Raw genomic sequence first — 18742 nt, 5'->3', positions numbered from 1 at the left:
GTGGCAATTCCGGTGGCACAAGAGAGAAGTGAGTGGGCAAACAAAATCACTTTTATGTTTAGAGAACAAAGCACATAAAGTATTAATTTGAGTTCATAAGTCACTAATTTATGAAAAATCTTTGTGATGCCTGCAGAACAGCAGTGAATCTGTCTTATGAGGACTAAAGTTTAGTTACAGACCTGATGGGGGAGGTTTCAGAGATCCCAGGATCCCAGTGTTTTGTTTTTTTTTTTTTTATGTTTGTTCTTATTTTTTTTTTTTTTTGGTGTGTTGGGATGAAGGGTACAGAGTCACTGTTCAGGTCAGAGGTCAGCGTCTCTCAGGCCTGGGGGGGCGACTGTGGGCCGGCCGGGTCGTGCAGCTTCCTGACGTGTTTCTTCAGGTCAAAGTTCCTGCAGAAGCCCTTGCCGCAGGTGGGGCAGGTGAAGGGCTTCTTGTCGTTGTGCGTGTGCATGTGGAAGGTGAGGTTGTACACCTGGTGGAACGCCTTGCTGCAGATGGAACACTTGAACTGCTTCTCCCCGCTGTGCGTCAGCCTGTGGTTCTTGTAGTTTCCTGTGCAAAATCAGACGGCGACACGTCACATCAGGGCAAGAAAGAAAAAAACAGTTTGTTCAGATTTATAGAAAGTCATTCAGATTAAGTTTCCATGAAGTCGGTGGTTTTAAACCTTTTTGGCTGCTAAGACCTCATCACAGGACGTAGATGTCCATGAGCTGTGAGTCGTTTCTTTCCTACATAGATTATTTTGGCCTGAAAAGGGAAACTATCTGTTTTTTCATGATGGAATAATCCAAAAATAAGACAAAAGACTGAAACATGCACAAGATTTCGACAGCGATGCACTAAATTATTGTGTGTGTGTGTGTGTGTGTGTGTGTGTGTGGTGCTAATGTTAAAGTGATAATTTTAAAACTAAAAAATATTGGTCCTCAAATATCAGTCAATAAATATCTAAATAAAAATCCCTGATCAGTGTCCTCTGAGTGTCCATCTGGACGAGGGCAGGTCCACACACACTGACCCCATGACTCATACAGACGTGGTCATTCAGTTAAATCTCCTTAAACAGTGTCCTGTGTATGGAACCTGGAGGGAATACCTGCAGACATTACTCAGGGTTGAAAACACTGCTGAACCCTCATCTGCAGGTTGTGACTTTGCTTAGAAAACCTGAATGAAAAGCAGAATTCAGTTCATAAAATCAGAGCTTTAACTTCACAGCTGCACAGACTGAGAAATAAGGGGCCAAATTAGGTGAAGTTTGAGGGAATAAAGTGACGATGCTGAGCCTGCAAATTAGTATTTGGAGGAAATGATTTGTAATTTGAGGACAGAAGAGTCCAATTTAAAGGTGTTCTGTGTAAGAGCAGTGTCTCATTATAAAGACCTGGACGTCGTCTCCTCTGACAGAGGAAATAAACAGCATTCATACTGGAGTGTGCTGGTCTCACTGGAGCAATGTCACGATGTACATTTACTCAAGTGCAGTTCTGGTTCATTATACTTCAACTCCACAACATTTCAAAGGCAAATGTTATACTTTTCACTTCACTACATTTATCCCTCAGTGTAAGTGACTTTAAATTATTGATTTTAAAAAAAGGTTAATCTACCCAATAATTAAAATTAGCTCCACCTTTGCCAGCTGCGACATTTGAGTCATACATACATGCATCAATATTTACGATTCAAAAGTAACATTAAGTCATGGTTTGTACATGATTTTGAAGTGTACGACTCTGCATCATGAGTACTTTTAATTTTTTAAACTTTAAGTACATTTTGATGATAAAACTTCTTTACGTACGTAAAATGCAGGACTTTCACCTGTAACAGGTTTTTCTGCACAACTTTTATTTCAGTGAATGTTCTGAATTCTTCTTCCACCGCTGGTTGAAAAGCTGCTGCTGGACCGTGGTGTGTGCAAAAAGCAGCGTGGAGTCTCTGACAGTGTCTTCATGAACCCTGCTGCACATCTGTCCCTCATGTTGCTTTGTAAACTCCTTTCTTATTCTTTATTTTCCTTTATTTGTTTAATTTTTAACTTATGCTCCTACAGTTTCAGATGGTTTGGTCTGTTTGACTCTGTTTTCTCTCTGCTTTGAAATCAAAGTCCTGACTAATTAAAGGTCTTTCCACAAAATGTTTCCATTATTTTGTCCACCTTCTGTATCTAAATTACAGCAAAACACCCTGACCTCTGCTACATTTCAGATTAAATGTTTAGTATGAGATGTGACAAAGAGAGAGTGTGTATAACATTATTATCTTATCACATATATAAATAGATGTCGAGCATAAAGCTTATTATATTAGTGGGAAACGCTGTAGTGTAATCAGTGCCACTCAGATGCAGTGTTAATTCTAACGTTCGCACCTTTCTGATGAAATCCTTTCCCACAAAACTCGCACACGAACGGTTTGTATCCTGCGTGGATGCGCGTGTGCGTGTTGAGCGTGGAGCTGCGGTTGAAGGCTTTCCCGCACTGGTTACACTTGTGCGGTTTTTCCTGCAAAAAACAAAAAAACAAAAAAGAAAAATTAACATCACTATGGAAAATGACTCCTCATTAAAGAATGTAGTGAATGTAGTATAGGAATATTTTAAGAATATTATTGGGATTTTTATTCATATAGTTATTTTTCTTCAGGACTTAAAAAAAACTTCTTTCCCATTTCCAGTGAAATTTTGGACTGAGAATAAATCAGGATCATGAATGTGTTTAAACCACAGGAGGAGCTCAAACACAACAAACAGACTGAGGAGAGGCTCCGTGTCTAGGCGGTGTTTTTTTTTTTTTTTTTTTTTTTTTTTTTTTTTACATAAAACACGCACAGTGTCTGTGTTTGACGTCTTCCACGTTTTCGAAAAGTGATACTAATTCAAATTTGAGTCGGACCCAGAGTCCAGGTGTCTCTAAACTACACCATCACAGAGATGTCTGTGCCTCTGATAAAGATTTTTAACAATAGAAGATTTTTTCCCTTTTATTTCGTTTGTTACAGGATGAAAAATCTTTAAGAGCTCGAATTTTCTCCTTTTATAAATATTATAAAAGGTAATGTGTAATTAAAATAAGGACAAACATTTTAAAAGCTCACTGACAGGATGTTTGTTTTTTTAAAATAATTAAAATCATGTTACTGTCTCCGGTTTATTTTTCTCTTTACAGATTCCTCCTCATAAAAATCAAGTGAAATAGTTAAAACACTGTTTAAATCAATTGTCTCTCATTAAACTATCGTTTGAAACCGTGAGGTCCCGCCCACCGACACATGCTACGACATGTGATTGGACACTGTCGTCACCGTTATCAAACTGATTGGCAGGCTGATAATAACTGCATCTTATATGTAAATCTTGTCTTCTGATGTTATGTATTGATTTGTTTTATCTATATATGTTTACACATTTTAATCAATCCCCAACAGATCAGTCCAAACCATAATTTCCCCATTCACATACAGATTACAGGCCCACCAACTGGAAAACACGTAAATAAAGAAATAAACCGAGTTTGTTTTTTACCCTCTGGATTGTGACAAAAAGCATCAACCAATCATAAACAGAAAAATGTCAATAGGATAATAAATAAGAAATTCATAATAAGTTTCCTTATATTTTATCATCATCATGATCTGATGAAAATTGTTAATAAGGAATAAATAAATGAAAATAAGCATTATATTTCAATAAAATGATACTTTGGTTGAGTCCATGGCAACAAGTAAAAAACAACAACGACAATCAATCAGCAAACAAACAAACACTGTGTGATAATGTCCCTGTTGTACCTGAGTGTGGATGATTTTGTGTCGGCACAGTGTGCTCGCCTGTCTGAAGCCTTTCCCGCAAACTTTACACACAAACGGCCGCGCGCCGGTGTGCACGGGCATGTGGCGGGTCAGGTTGTAGTGCGCGTTAAATACCTGAGCAGGAGAAGGGAAAAAAACATAATAATAATAATAATAATAATAATAATAATAATAATACATTTTCCTTAAAATAACATTAAATTCACATTAGTCAGATTTACTTGTGGGGATCACTGGTAGAAAACATTCACTTCACATCATTTACCGTAAAAAATTAATAAATAAACATTTACACCAGTTTCGCCGGTTTTTACTCCGGAAATTTTTAGGTACGGTTCAGGAATTTTCCTTTTAAAGCAAATTAATCTCAGTTTATGGCTCTTTTCCTTTAATGAAAAAAAAAAAACTGAAGTGAAAAGAAGAACGGGAATGGAGTGCTCTAATTATCAGTTCAGGTCTAATTGAACGTAATCTGTCAGGGGTCGTTTAATAGACTGTGGATACATTTAATGGGCAGTTAAAACACAATAACCATGTAAACCTGCCCAAACAGAGAAAAACATGTAAAACCCTGAACAATTCATCACAGGAACATAATTTAAAAAAACAGAAGATTTGATTCTTCTCTGGTTCATGTGCTCATGTGCTCGTTGCTTGTTTCCAGCAGGTTTACGGACTTTTCAGTGTGTTAACATTGCCTTTAAAGGAAAATAGATTAAACAATAATAATAATGATGATAATAATAATAATAATAATAATAATAATAATAATAATAATAATAATAATAATAATAAAGATTTGCACAGAGGAACTGAATACCTAGGAAATGAAGGAGACTCTCACACTACACTGTTCGATCAGAACAATTAAAAATTAAAAACTAAATTAAAAAAATTATCCTCAAAGAAAATCAGCTTAATCCAATTTTATTTTCCTGTAAAAACAAACAAACAAACAAAACTAAATTTATTCTCAGTGAGCCTGAATGAGTCTAACTTCGTTACAACCTTCATTTATGTAGAGAATTAAAACTGACTAAATTTGACCATTCAGCCAATTTCCCTCTAAATTTAGAAGAAATTAATGTTTTTAATTTAATGACTCGATTTTAATGAGCCTACGACTAATAATATATCACACTGATCACATGTAAAAGATAACTTTTCTTTCTTAATGTTAAAGCATCATCCTCACAAATAGCTTGACTGAGTTCGATCTGAATTTTAAACCCAGAAAACTACCGGACCTCAGAGCCTCCGGTTTGTTTGTTTAATGGTTAAATGAGTCCCCGCAGGTTTGGACTCTGTGCTGAGACTCGGTTACGTTTCCTCCTGCGGTCACAGGTGAATTTAAGCAAACCACCATGCAGGACTCACCTTGCCGCAGACCTCGCAGGTGAAAACTTTGGGCTTGCTGCCGGGACAGGAGCCGCTTAGCCGGGCCGCCGCGGAACCCTTGAAAATCTTGTCTGTGAGAATCTGGTCCCGCTCCTTCATGTAGTGCTGGATCTGGCTCTGAGACAGCTCCTTGAAGGCCTGTACGCCGGACACCGGGTACCTGTCCCCGGCCTGCTGCAGGCCGGGCTTGCTCTTCTCCGCCATGAATGCTTTGTGCCGGGCGGTGAGCAGGTAGGAGGCCATTGGGTGCAGGTTGACCAGGCCGGCCTGCGGTGGACAGGCGCCGCTGTCCCCGCTGCAGTTCAGGTAGCACACGGTGCCCATGGTGGGGAAGGAGGACTGGTTCACCACCCGGGGTCTGAAGAGTTTGTACTGGCCGGCGGGCTGGCTCACAGCGGAGTCCTCCTGCTGGTTCTTATAGTTCAACCCAAAGCCCAAAAAGTCTGCGGGAGCGGCGACAGAAGACGCGTCGAAGTGGCCCGGATCCAGCCCGGTGATGCTGAGGCGGTGGCCCGGCTCATACCCGAGCGGCACCAGCGGGATCATACAATGCAGCGAGGACGGACAGACGTCGGGTTTCCCCACGGGAGCGGACTGGAACCAGTTGGGAAGCGGTATTGACTTGGGCTCGGGCGTCCTGGCCATAATCCGGTCGATGGAGAAAGCGAGAGGCTTGCTGCTGCTGCCGCCAGAGGTGAGCATGTCGGAGCCCGCGGGCTGGCTCCCAGAAGCCGGGGGGGAGCCGAGGATCCCCGCTGGGCGGCGGAGAGGACCGTCCATCACCTCCGCATCAACCGCGCCGCCACAACAACAACAAGAAGAAGCTGCTGGAGAGAAGCCGGACGTTTGGGCTGCTCCTCACCGGCCCGCTGGAAAGGGCATCACCTGCCTAGGAACCCCCCCCCCCTCCAAATCACCGGCCCCGTTTCCCCGCTTATTGACGAGAACCAGGGCGGCCGCGGATCGCTCGATAACGGCGTGCAGAGAGCCGAGACCTCGCCGATCGTTACGTCCAGGAAGGGGAGCGGAAAAGTAGATAATTTGCTCAATTCTCCTCCGTCGATTCTCTGCACTTGTCGCCGCTGGAAGAGGAGGAGGAGGAGAGGAGGAGGAGGTTGTCCTTTACTTGGCAGGACTTCTGCTCAACTGGAAGGTATTTGGTAAATCCCAGGTCTCCTTGTGGCTTCGCGTGACATCATTTTTTTTTTTTTTTTTAAATCGCAACACGCCAGACGCGCAGCGGCCGCGGGGTCAGGAGCTGTCAGAGTTTTAGATCAGATTTGGACACATCTTTGGTTCCAGAAACCCGCTTTTACGCACGGTTCAGGGAAGCTGTCATGTGGCTCAACTTAAGATAGAAAACGGATTGAGATATTGAGCAGAAAATGGATTTTAAGTCATGGATACCAGCCTGGGTGGGATATGGGTTTTTGAAGCACAGACTTTGGCTCAACCGTGTTTTTTTTTTGCTTCTTATCGTTTACGAACCAGATTTTTAGATGCCAAAACCCGCCCGATAGACTCTGATAGATATATATCTGCTGAAGAACCTACATGAGAAAAATATCTGCGCGTCCTCCTCTCATCACGCCCTTTTTTTTTTTTTGGATGCAAACGGCTCTTTTACGCACACACAGGGCTCAGACCGTGAAAAACTCAGCGGGCAGAAACGCAAATTCCACAGAATGAATCAGGGAGACTGGCGGTGCACAAACCGACAACAATACCTTCATCCTGTCAGTGATGAAAGCAGCGGGTTTGGCGCTGAATGAGCTGAATTTGCTTCTCAAGGGTCTGAACAAAAGATGGAGAGAAATGAAAGTGACCGCTGAGGGCCCGAAGAGCGACCACAACAGAAACCACAGCAAACACAATCAAATGCAGCGAAGACAGTTTAACAAGGTTTTTTTTTTTTAAAAATCTGTGCTGTTAAACTGAAGCTGATATGTAAATGCTTTTTAAAATTTTTGTTTTAAATAAGAGATGAAATTAAAAAAAACACATAAAGAGAAAAATCTAAAAATGAAAATCTGAACATTCACGTCCCCCGTGGTGACAATTTTTGAAAGGTTAAAAAACAAAGCATTAATTAATTAACCCTCATGTTGTGTTCATTTCTTGTTAAACCCTTTTGTGTTCCCGATCAAAAATGACCGTTCCATTAAGATTCATCAAAAACTGTAAAAATACATTTTCACTACTTATGTTGTGTTTTTTCTTTTTAAATCAACTTAAGTTCTTGTGAACATCACGAGTTTTGAACTTCTATTTATTTATGGCCTGTATGCCTCACTGATCTCAGCTTATACATCTTGAATTCAAGTTCTAATATTATTTTGAATATTGTTGTTACACTTTCAGCTGTTCCCTGTCAGGGGGTCGCCACAGAGAATCAGCCGAAACGGACGATTCGCAATTTTCAAATTTGGCACGTTATTTTGGCGGATGGCCCTTCATAACGCAACCCTCTACACAGGGGAGAACATACAATCTCCGCACAGGAGAACCAAGACCGGGGATGGAACCCAGAACCCTCTTGCCGCGAGGCGACAGTGCCAACAACTGCTCCACCGCACCGCCCATTTCTGGATTATTTTGAATATAAGAAATAATCAGATGAAACATAGTATACTGTTTATCACAGACTACTTCGGGTCAAAGTGAGCTCTAATCTATCCTCACTGTCAGTTTCCTGGCCTCTCCTCCTCCTCACCAGAGGACAAAAAAAAATCATTATATACCAAAGCTACGAGAAAAGTTCAGTATTATCGAAACCATATTGCAACTGGCTGTGAGAACTTCCAACAGAGACTCTACCGGGCAAAGGTTCCTGTAGTGATTACCAGGAAACCCAAGGTGTGTGTGCGTGTGTGCGCGTGTATGCATGTGTCCATCTGACAAAAGAGGATATACCTGAGCTCAGTGGTTTTTTTTTTTTTTTTTTACACTAATTGTAGTCTCCCCCATTTATTTCTAATGACCGGTCACTTTTGACCGGAAACACCAAGAGTGTACAAAAGTTGAATAAAACACTTAAAATTTTATGCAAATTAATACAATTTATTTTGTGTGTTGAAATCCTCTTAGTGGACAAAGTCAAGGAGTCTTACGTCAGTCTGATCAAATTAACTAATAAAACGCTTAAATCGGTCAAATTTGACCGGAACACAACATAAGGGTTAAGAAACAAAAACACGAGTCCTGAAAACTGCAGAGGAAAATGTGCCACTGTTGTACTTTTCATCATAAAGTCTAGTTTTGGCAGCGTGAACAGAGACGTAATGCCACAGAGAAACCTGGTCACAACATTCAGGTGAAACTAAAGCGTGATAAGGTCTTATATTATATTATATTATATTATATTATATTATATTATATTATATTATATTATATTATATTATATTATATTATAGCAGTGTAAGGTTTTTAGAGATGACTGTTTGTTGTGGGATGTTGGTTCCCTGCAGGTGTCGCAGGTCGCAGAGAAAACTCCACAAATAAATAAATATTCTGTTTTTACAGAATCACAGCATTTGCTTTCTCCTGGTCAGACAATCTTACCACTATTATGTAGGCGCTTTTTATTATTACAAGTTGTTATATACCAGTGTTATTTTGTAAACCCGCCCCACCATCACCACCCACCCGCTCCCTGCTGCTGAAGTTGCGGCCTATTTTAATTCATTTCATTCTGTTATAGCATGTGAAATGATTTTATTTTAATCTTTTATTATATTTAATGTTAATTGTTTTCATTTTATTGAACCTTGTTTTAGTCTTGTATTATTTTAACTGGTACTACTCTGGTTTGCTAAATATTTTAGTTTTATAATGACCATAATAATGACAACACTTATTTTTTCCCCGTTCAGCATTTATATATAAAATGGTTTATAAGACATTAAAATGTTGTAAGCAGATAAAATATTTACTAATATATTTGTCCTTCCAGGCATCCATAATCAGCTGCTGTATAAGCAGACAATACGGTAAAAATACAATGGTAATAATATAGAGAAGTTCTAATTGTTGAAAAATATTGCACATTAATAAACACTTAAAATTTAACAAAGTGCTATATAAAATATTTATTATGGAGACTTAAATTCATTATTATTATTATTATTATTATTATTATTATTATTATTATTATTATTATTATTATTATTATTATTATTCAGCTTTATAATCATTGCACAAACTCACTGTGTAACACAATGAAGTTTACAAAGGGCAAACAGTGAAAAACAGTAAACATATATAGTATATAATGATAAATGAATGAACAACACAAACACCTAATGTTCAGTATGTTCAGTATTAAGGGATGGAGCCATGATATGTACAATATGACCAATAAACAACAGACCTTTACTCGATGTAGAGCACAAGTACAAAAAGCTAACTGATCTTCTTACTATTATTAGAAGTAGTAGTAGTAGTAGCAGCAATGCTATCTGTAACAAAAGTGTACTTGTAAAGCAGGTTTATTAATTATTTCTGAGCTTCTGTTTTGTGTCAGTGATTTAATCTCATCCTGCTCAGTTCATTTTACCTTTTTAAACATTATTACAAGTTTTACACCAGGCTCCTCTCAGTTTTATTGTTTCCCCCTTCATTAACTTTAAAAAATGTTTCATTGACCTCTGAAATCAAATCTCTGATCTGATCAGCTCAGAGGAAACTGGTTCTATTTCCTCACATTTTAATTCATGAATCTTCATCATCTGTTTTCTCTGCTGGAAGTCAAATTTAACAATAGTGACTCAAATATTGTCACACACTAATAATAATAATAATAATAATAATAATAATAATAATAATAATAATAATAATAATAATAATAATAATAATGTGTCCTTTTGTTTTGAAAAAAACTTCTTAAACCTAAAGATGAAGGTGACATGGAGAGGAATTGATCTTATTGCTCTTATTGATGATAAATTGATCAGTCAATCCCTGAAGAATATTTTATATAATATGTTTAATATATAATATTTTTTATGAGGAAAGTTTTAAAGCTCTGGGTGAGGATACAAATTCAGCAAATTAAATAATCTTTCCCCATTTTCCCTTTAGGAAGCTACACCATTTGTTTTCTGCACAATTTTCAAGATGTTGTGTGCTTAACTGAATAAACACATTTGGTAAGATTAAAAACACTTACCTCCACAAGAATGTAAAATAAAGTTTTAGGATCTATATGTTTGTAATTATATGGCCAACAGTATATCCACATACCTTAGTGTATTTTAGATTATTGCCCCGACAGCCTCCACTTTCCTTTGGTTTCAGTCTTTCCTCCACCGATGTTGGCTGATGAGGTCTGGCTTAGTTGGTTCCTCCCAAAGGTTCTGGATGATGAAAAAGGAAGAGGTTCCAAAAAAGCTTAAAGAACACATTGTTGTAAAACATCGCATTATGATTTCCTTCCATTGGAACTACTACTGCACACAAAGAAAAACCCAGAACAAAGAATATGGAGTATGTGAGGTGTCCACAGACTTTTGGACACTCCTAAAAATTTTCTTACAACTTAATGCAGATGCTGGGGATGCTATGATATAGACACAAGTGTCTTTAATGTGGAAAACAAACAAAGAGTGCAGCATTTCTTCTTTGAAACTTCCCCCTGAGATCATAAGAGTGCATCCACCAGCTGTTTCTGTGGCTGAGGCCATGAAACTAATCTGAAATTAAAACTGAGTGAATAAAACCCGACAGTGAAATCAAATTTGCTTTAAAAACACTTTTAATAGTGACACTTAGATAAGACACCTGAACAAAACAGGTGCACGATAAGACAATATAAATATACCTCTTCAAATAGACTTTTGTCCTTCAGTTTTTGGCCTTTTGACTGCACTGACACAAACTGGATCTACACTGAATTTACAGATAAAACTCTTATTTCTCAACAACAACACGCAAACAGACGTTAGTGACTGAAGGAGCAGCAGTGATGAGACGCTTTGTCCGCTCAGCTGATCAGGTTAAAGACAGTAATCAGATTAAAAACAGATCCACATTCTGGGATGTTCCTGGTAAAAAAGTCCAGACCTTTTCAGTTTGTCAGCACGTTTCTAAGACTTTGATCGACGTTGGATATGATGCACATCAGGCAGTACGACCATACCACTCTACAGCTCAACAGAATTCTTCACAACAGTAAATATCACAATAAACAGAAATGACAGCAGATATACAACTACATCAACATGTAGTAGTGTTTCTGGACAGTTATTCCCCACTTCCACTTCAAGCTTGGTTGCAGTTTTAACACCTTTTCACATCTTGATGTGGTGGAACAGACTCTTCATGCCTGTGCGAACACCTGTGTAATTTGTGTGCTGTTTCACAGAACCCAGACCCGTGGAATAATATTTCATTTTTTGCTTCTTTTACCACCTGAGGCCACCAGTCTTCGTTCAGCAGCGTACATTTTGAACTACAGAAGATTCAGATTCAGGAATTACAGCAGCACAGCAACATTTCGTTAGCTTGAAGTTGTAAGAGTTCATCTAAGATCTAAGACACCAAACATCAAATTTAGTTTAAATCTTAACCCTGTTGCCAGAAAAAACATAACACTGAGCAATTTTACGAATCGTTGATGTTTTTCTATTTTCACAACATCAGCACTTGGCAAGTAGAATATGGTTAAAGTTAAGGAAATCTTGGGTTTTTGTAAGTTTGGGCATTATTTCTATGAGTTTCTGTAACAACAAAGTCCAACAGGTAAAGAAACGCGTGCAAGTCAGACAATCAAGACAGGTTGGAAACAAAAGCCCCAGGTTAACAAAAGTGATTTTCAACACTAAGTAAAAATATGACTCAGTGTCCATGTAAACATCCAACACAGTTCACAGACCCATTCTCTGCTTCAGCTTTGACCTACTGTACTTTATAACAGTGTGAAGTTATAAAGTACAGTCTGACAATGAGGTTTAGATATGGATAAACCGCTGTTTTGTTTCCAACCTCTCTGATCACCGAACACTTTATTTACCGGTCTGACCTCTTTTAATAGACGTCACTGTTTTCTCAGATTTCAGAGGTTAACTTGGAGTACTCACATTAACATATACAGACAAACTTAGCAGATTAAAGCTACTTGTTCGAGGTTAAAGAAAGATCATGGTCAGGGTTAAACAAAACAAACGTTGGACTTTTGGTCAAATTTGTTTCAAAGAGTCAAGGACAACAGCCACAATCCATCCCAACCTCAAGTACTGAGGTGCTTTAACAACATCACTCCAATTTTACCTTTGTGGCCAGTGCTTTTGGATTACAGGTGAGGAAAATGAAAGTGGGTAACTAAGCTTATATAAAACCAGTTAGATAGAACCTTACAATTCCAAGCTTCCTGTCAAATAAAACTAAATGTTTTTAGTGGATTTTGCTGCTGTTGCTGTCGGGAATGTGACAAAAAAGGCAGCGAGGGCGTTTTGACTGTGGGGTTTCAGAGCTGCTGGACATTAAGCTACAACTGCGGATGAAAACAAAACAGGAAGGAGCTGCACTGACGGTGGTCGCTGAGCTCTACTGTACAAAGTGACATCAATCAGAGTATGGCTGCACATGGAGGAGGGCGGGGCTTCCTGTCCTGCAGGTGAGAGTGGGAGGACGAGGTTTGTCTCAGCACTGTCCAGAGCGTCTTTCAGACGCCTCGTCTCACCATGACTTCCTTTTTTGTCGTACATTCTGACTCATGTACATATACGCACATCAGTGTCTGGGTGATGAGCATGTGATTGGTTGAGAAAAAGGGTGCGTGTCACTACCTGAGCGTTCATCCTCAACTGATCAGGTCTTCAGTCATGATGAGTGCCATTTTACCTCTACTGCACATGTGCAACTATACTCAGTGTCACCTTGTTAAGTCCTAAAAAATGAAAGCTACATATGCTTCTTCATCTAATTCTACCCACTGTGTTTTCAGTTTATAGAGAAAAAAAGGTCTGTGGTTCAAAAAGCCAAAAATGTTTTTACATGTTCAGCTACAACATAACATCACTGAGGGCTTCTAAGTTGAAAACTATCGAGAGAAGTGACAAAAAATTGTTGGTTTTGGTCTTTCCATGAGACGCGTTGACAATAAAAAAACAAAAACAAAACAATGGCAACCGTGTTCTTCAGTTTGAGAAGATAATCTTGTTGAATATATGAATCTTGTATGTTTTTTTCCACACACATTGTTTTGTTGAAAAAAAAAAACTGGATTTAGAGATTACTCAGTAGAGTAACCTTCATGGTTGGTCAAGAAAGCTACGTAACTGCTGGACTACATGATAGTTATATTTTAGTATAATTTTAATTGTAGCAAATAACAGTAACATCATTAATTTGTCATGACTTAATTGTACTTCTGTGGTAACAGCTGTCCTCCTAGCTTTTGTTTTCTGTTAGCTAACAAAATAATGTTAGCCATTAAGCTAACGTTACAGAATATTAACCATTGAGATAATGTAACACTAAATTCAAATTAGGGGTGTAATGATAATGTTAGCTCCAGATTCAGTTAAAAATGCTAATTCGTGGGTGACTGAGTAAAGTAGGCTTTAGCAGAAAATGCATTAACAACAAGACTCACTGGCTAATGTTAGCATAACTAGTCTTGCTGTTGAGAACAGTGTCTGGCAGCCAGATTTCTATTTCTGTTCATTTTCACCATTCTTATCATAAAATGATATTTGTTGACTTGTTGTAATTTCAGTTCTTATATTTGCTGTGTACTTTTCACTTAAGTGGAGTAAAGTTCAGTTTAGAAAATGAATCAACAGTTTGGCTCACTAGCTACCGTTGGCGTAACTGGTCCTGTTGTTGATAATGGCATGGTTATTTTGTCCAGACATATACAATCGGACTGTTGTTTCAGTTTTGTTTTAGTTTATATTTTGCAATGACTGAGTGAAGAAAATCGATTAGCAAACTAAAAATTGTTGGTTTGCTATCTAACATCATCAGGCAGCAGTCCCCACTGTTAACAGTACAGCATGGTGGTGCTATTTTGTTCAGCTGCAATATTTTCCAGAATCATTGTTATGAAGTTACATTTGTTGACTGTAGTTTCAGCTTTAGTCTGAGTTTTACTTTTTAATGACAGCTGTTTAGTGAAGTAGATGCCACCTATCATTAACTGTGACAGAAGGTCCTGATCTGTTAGAAAGGATGACAATCAAGTAGTAATAGGGTGTGTGAGGGGAGAGTGTGTGTGTGTTTAATCGTCCTCCTCGTCGCTGTCTCTCATGCTGATGCCCTGCAGGCCGTCACCCGCCTTGACAGCTGCTGTGGCTTCTTCCACTGTCAGACGGTTGTAGATGGTCTCATAGCTCTTGTTGTTCAGTGTGCTGTCCAAGACGCCCTGCAGCCTGAAGTCTCGGTAGGTCTTCTGTTGGGGAGGGGTGGGGTAAGTAAAAGGAGAAGGGAGGGGAAAACAGAGAGCATCTTAGGAATGCAGTGAGCTGGAGGAGGCGGCTGCTGTTCGTCATTCAGAAGGACAAAACTGGGAACATTGAGGCTGAAGGACGAGCTGAGTCTTTTATGTGTGACAGGGAAGGCAGTCTGAGGCATCTGAGGGGTTTTTACCTTCAGTCAGAAGCCATTATCATTCCTTGTCATGTTGCTTTCAAGTTAAACTCGCATGTCTATGTACATTAGCAAACTATGAAAAGACAAAAGTAGCAGCAGCACACAGTTTGAGCAGTTTTCTCTTTCGTGTCTCGCCGCCTCTTCACACCACTGCTGCAGCTTTCAAGGACACTTCAGCTACCACTGCTACTCTTTTCAAGCAGCAAAGAATCAGAGATGTGGTAGTAAAAGTAACCTGTCGTTCTGATTGTATATCCTTATTAAAAATACATCCCTTTTTTGTTTCCGATATTGTTTTGTGTTTGTTTACCTTCACAATCTTGATGAGTGTTTTCAGCTGGTACATGTGGAGCTGCAGGTCCAGTCTGTCAGTCAACCAAACACACACTGCCTTCATGGAGCCAGTATACCATTGCTGCAAGAAACAAAAAGAGATAACAAGAAAGGGACAGACAAACTTATTTGGAAGAGAAACAAAGTGAAATAATTACACAAACTGTCAGTTGTAAAGAAACATGACAGTTTACTGACCTGCTTCTTACAATATTTATAGCCACTCAGTTTTCATGTGCAATGATGGATCACTGCACCAATATTTCAAGAACTCTCACTTTCAGTTTGATCTCTGGAGTTTACGCTGAACATGTCATTTTCAGAGTAAACTCGTTTTTCGTGACCCACTGGACTCCTTTTTAGGGATGTTCCTGTGTTGCCAAATCTCTCAAACTAATTTGTTTGGTGAGTTCAGTAATACCCGACGGAACAAATGGCCCAAGTTATGAAAATAAAACACATGTTGCAATGGCCTCATAAAGATGTAATAACTCTCAAGCTACCCGCAAAGCTCACATTGGAAGTGAAATTATCCACTGAGACTCAGAAACTCTCAGAAAGAGCTTTTTGATTTTGTAGAGAGAAGTTGGTGATTTTCCTATTCACTTCAATACAGTCAGTTTTCTTAAGGCGAAATCTAGTGAACACACCTGTGGTAGCTTCATTTAGCCAGACATACACAAGTAACTGTTGGCTGTAATATATGTTTGAGTCTTACAACTGGACAAATTAAACCCAAAAATGTCAGATTTGAACAAACTTCCCCTTTAAAATGTAGCATTAAAAAAAAGGATAAAATAAGGCTGAGTGAATACTCTCTGAACAAGTACAGTCTATGGTCATTCCCGTGTGTGCGTCTTCAGAGGATTTTAGATGATTTCCGTTTGCTTGCCAACAGCTTCTGAAACGCCTCGATTCAGTCATGTCGACAACACTACAACACAGGGTCAGAGGATGTGCGCCATCAAAATGGCAAAACTCAAAGAGGATAAAACATTTACTTATTCAAAGACACCAATTTACTGGAAAATGTCTGAATGCTGCACATCAGGGGAAGAGTCCATGGCTCTGCTTTGAACTTCGAAGGAGAAAAAAATTCAGGTTCCATCTTTGTAATTTTCATTAAATGGTCTTCCTTCACACCACCAGGCCACGACTGCAGGGAAACCAAATGCACCTTTTCTCACCTGAAGAGTGAGCCTCACTTACAGCAGCATTCAACACGCTGCTGGTAAAATGCACACATTGGCGGTTTTATTCAGTTACCAGTCAAACAAGAATGCTTGGGGACGTTGCTCTGGCACAGTAATGACCCGTAATATTCAGATCCGCTTTAAAAGCCGCTGACAGACTTAATTTCACACTGACAAGGACTGTAATTACCTTCCAATTTAAGAGAGAAAAACAGTCCAAAGGTTATTTCACGCACTTGACAAAAGCCAAAACACGTCCGTGATCATTCAGGGGTCATGCAAATATACGATTCCATCTATTCTGAGAGAGATCTCTGGCCTCCTTCACACTTCTACATGTAATTACATCAATGTAATTACTCAGTCCAAGTAGTTAAGTGTCAAATAAACACAAAAAATGCCTGTTAACTTACAAATGAGGGTCCTGATTTTGTTTCTTTGCTGCCAAAAGAGAATAAACACACAATGTTTGTTCTCTGAAAAAGTCTTACCTTATGATCTGAAAAATAACCAGGCAGTCAAAAGTTCAGCAGCGTTTTGTAAATTATTCTGAAACGGAATCTAATGTCCACAATTTCATGTCCTAAAAGCACGTTTGCCAAATTGAGCTTGACATAGAAACAGTCTAGCATCGTACCAGCAATCCAGCTAATGGGTGATTCAAACTCCCAACTGTTGTTTTAACTTTATTTTGTTAATTTTGGTTGTTGATGATATGAATGTTAATAATACTGCAATATTAACATATTTTAATACTTGTGTAATTTTACGATTTTAAAGTGTGTTCATATTTTTTCATTTTTATCGTTGAAAGGAATGAATCAAAGGAGTCTAGAGATCAGATATCTGAAACACTCCTTTGGCCTTCAAGCCTTTGCGTGGGTGGGTAGGTGTTTGATTGAAAAAGGGGAGCGGAAACAGAACGTAAGCAAACTTTATATGATAAGTGTAGTTTACGAGCCGAGGACACACAGCACTTTGTCAGCGGTAATGTTGTGGAATATGAATCAAATCATTTAGCAAACTATTGATTTTGTCCTTTGCTTTTGATGTAAACAATATTTAACAGGACTTTTGAAATTTTCTGAAAGCTTTTGAAGTCTCTTTTGAACAAACTAATTCACGGAAGAAGATGTCAATGACATACACCTGCAGCCAATGCCAGCAAACAATATATGCAAGAAACTGGGTTGAGAATGACTGTCTTTGTGTTTTAGCTTACATTGATTGACCGCTGCTTTTTTTTCTTGATGAATAATTTTCCCCCCTATCTGAAACATTTCAAATTTGAGCGCGCATTTTCAAGTCAGTCCGGGGACCAGCTCCTCAGGAAGTTATGCCCAGGTGGTACGCTCCCTAATCACTCAGCCCGAGGGACGCATACGAATAGAACTTCTGAGAGAAAGAAACTGAAGAAATTTCCACCAATACTTTAAATTACATGACTGACTGATTATACGGTGGAGTCCAAAACTCTGAGACAACTTTCCCACACACTTGAATGGGATTCCGTTTCAGAAAGGTGACGGTGAGTTGTATGTTAATCAGCTCGCCTCACAATCACCCCATGCTCTGAGTTACCAGATGCTCAGGGTTGTTGAAATTACTGGATGATATTTGCAGCTCCTGTGACGATTTCTCCTGATATCCTTCTTTCTCTCTCTCTCTCTCTCCACCTGCTCAGTCAACCATTTATTTAGTCTCTGGGAGCCGAGTTCCTTCAAAGCGACTAATCAGCTGCCTGACGGGTACCTTGCAAGATGCGTTAACTGTCGTGGAAATTGAGTACGAAGGGGGTCCTTAATTGAGACGATTAGAGGACAAGAGTGAAAACAGATGGAGGGAATATGTTGGGGAGGGAGGGTGGAGGGTCGTCTGCACAGCACTGTGGGTCTGTATTAGTCCTGTAAGAAAAAATATCTACATGATGAACGGGGGGGTTTAATTCCCTGATGGTATCACTGTAATGCTGCCATTTAAACATGACAAATATTCTGGCCCAAAATAGTAATTTTGTTAAAATTAAAAATAACTATAAATAACCTAAAATCTTATTAAATTAAAACTGCCATTGAGATCAGATTATTTGCATTTGTGGTCTGTTGAGTCTAGTGAAATCTGCTTTATACTGTCATGTTTCAAGATGCTAAGTTAAAATTCTACTAAATTCCAGAACTCAAATAAAACCGCAACTGAAAAAAATAATGTACTTTTGTAGTGACAGAAAAAATCATTTTTTGCTAAACCTAAAAGAATTTATTTTACCCTTAAATCTTGAACACAAAACCTGAGGACTCAGGTTTCCTTCACATTATTTTCTTGATTCTAGAGCAGCAATCTGCTTTATTTTCATTATGTTTCGAGATGCTGATGCTGATTTCTAGAAAAGTGGCATGATCTGAAAC

The 18742-nt window shown here is 38.9% G+C and overlaps 2 protein-coding genes across 2 annotated transcripts in view; both read right to left on the bottom strand.

The window, feature by feature from the left end:
• Window positions 1-322: 322 nt before the first annotated feature.
• Window positions 323-6000, bottom strand: fezf1 (FEZ family zinc finger 1). Its single transcript, XM_041038106.1, has 4 exons — window positions 5200-6000; window positions 3802-3936; window positions 2384-2516; window positions 323-558 (listed from the first exon to the last, which is right to left on the bottom strand). Exons 1-4 carry the CDS (start codon window positions 5998-6000, stop codon window positions 323-325), a joined length of 1305 nt encoding a protein of 434 aa, XP_040894040.1.
• A 4965-nt stretch (window positions 6001-10965) lies between these two features.
• The window catches only part of cadps2 (Ca++-dependent secretion activator 2), a 145385-nt gene continuing 137608 nt past the window's right edge, over window positions 10966-18742 (bottom strand). Inside the window, exons 26-27 of the mRNA XM_041037942.1 lie at window positions 15122-15226; window positions 10966-14611 (exon numbers count right to left, since the gene is read on the bottom strand). Of these exons, the coding sequence (XP_040893876.1) occupies window positions 14441-14611; window positions 15122-15226 (276 nt within the window). The 3' untranslated portion in view covers window positions 10966-14440. The remainder of the gene's footprint in view (window positions 14612-15121; window positions 15227-18742) is intronic.

The sequence above is a fragment of the Toxotes jaculatrix genome, chromosome 5 (assembly GCF_017976425.1).
Source record: "Toxotes jaculatrix isolate fToxJac2 chromosome 5, fToxJac2.pri, whole genome shotgun sequence".
Classification (NCBI taxonomy): domain Eukaryota; kingdom Metazoa; phylum Chordata; class Actinopteri; family Toxotidae; genus Toxotes; species Toxotes jaculatrix.
Note: the sequence above shows the minus strand (reverse complement) of the source record. Positions and strands in the feature narration are given on the sequence as shown.

Bases quoted from the DNA above. Each gene is read 5' to 3' on its own strand.
- fezf1 (XM_041038106.1), bottom strand. From the start codon at position 6,000: ATGGACGGTCCTCTCCGCCGCCCAGCGGGGATCCTCGGCTCCCCCCCG. The intron at 3,937-5,199 runs GTGAGTCCTGCA...TCTCCTGCTCAG, and splicing joins CCTGCGAGGTCTGCGGCAAG to GTATTTAACGCGCACTACAA. The intron at 559-2,383 runs GTGCGAACGTTA...GATTTTGCACAG, and splicing joins GAAAGGATTTCATCAGAAAG to GAAACTACAAGAACCACAGG.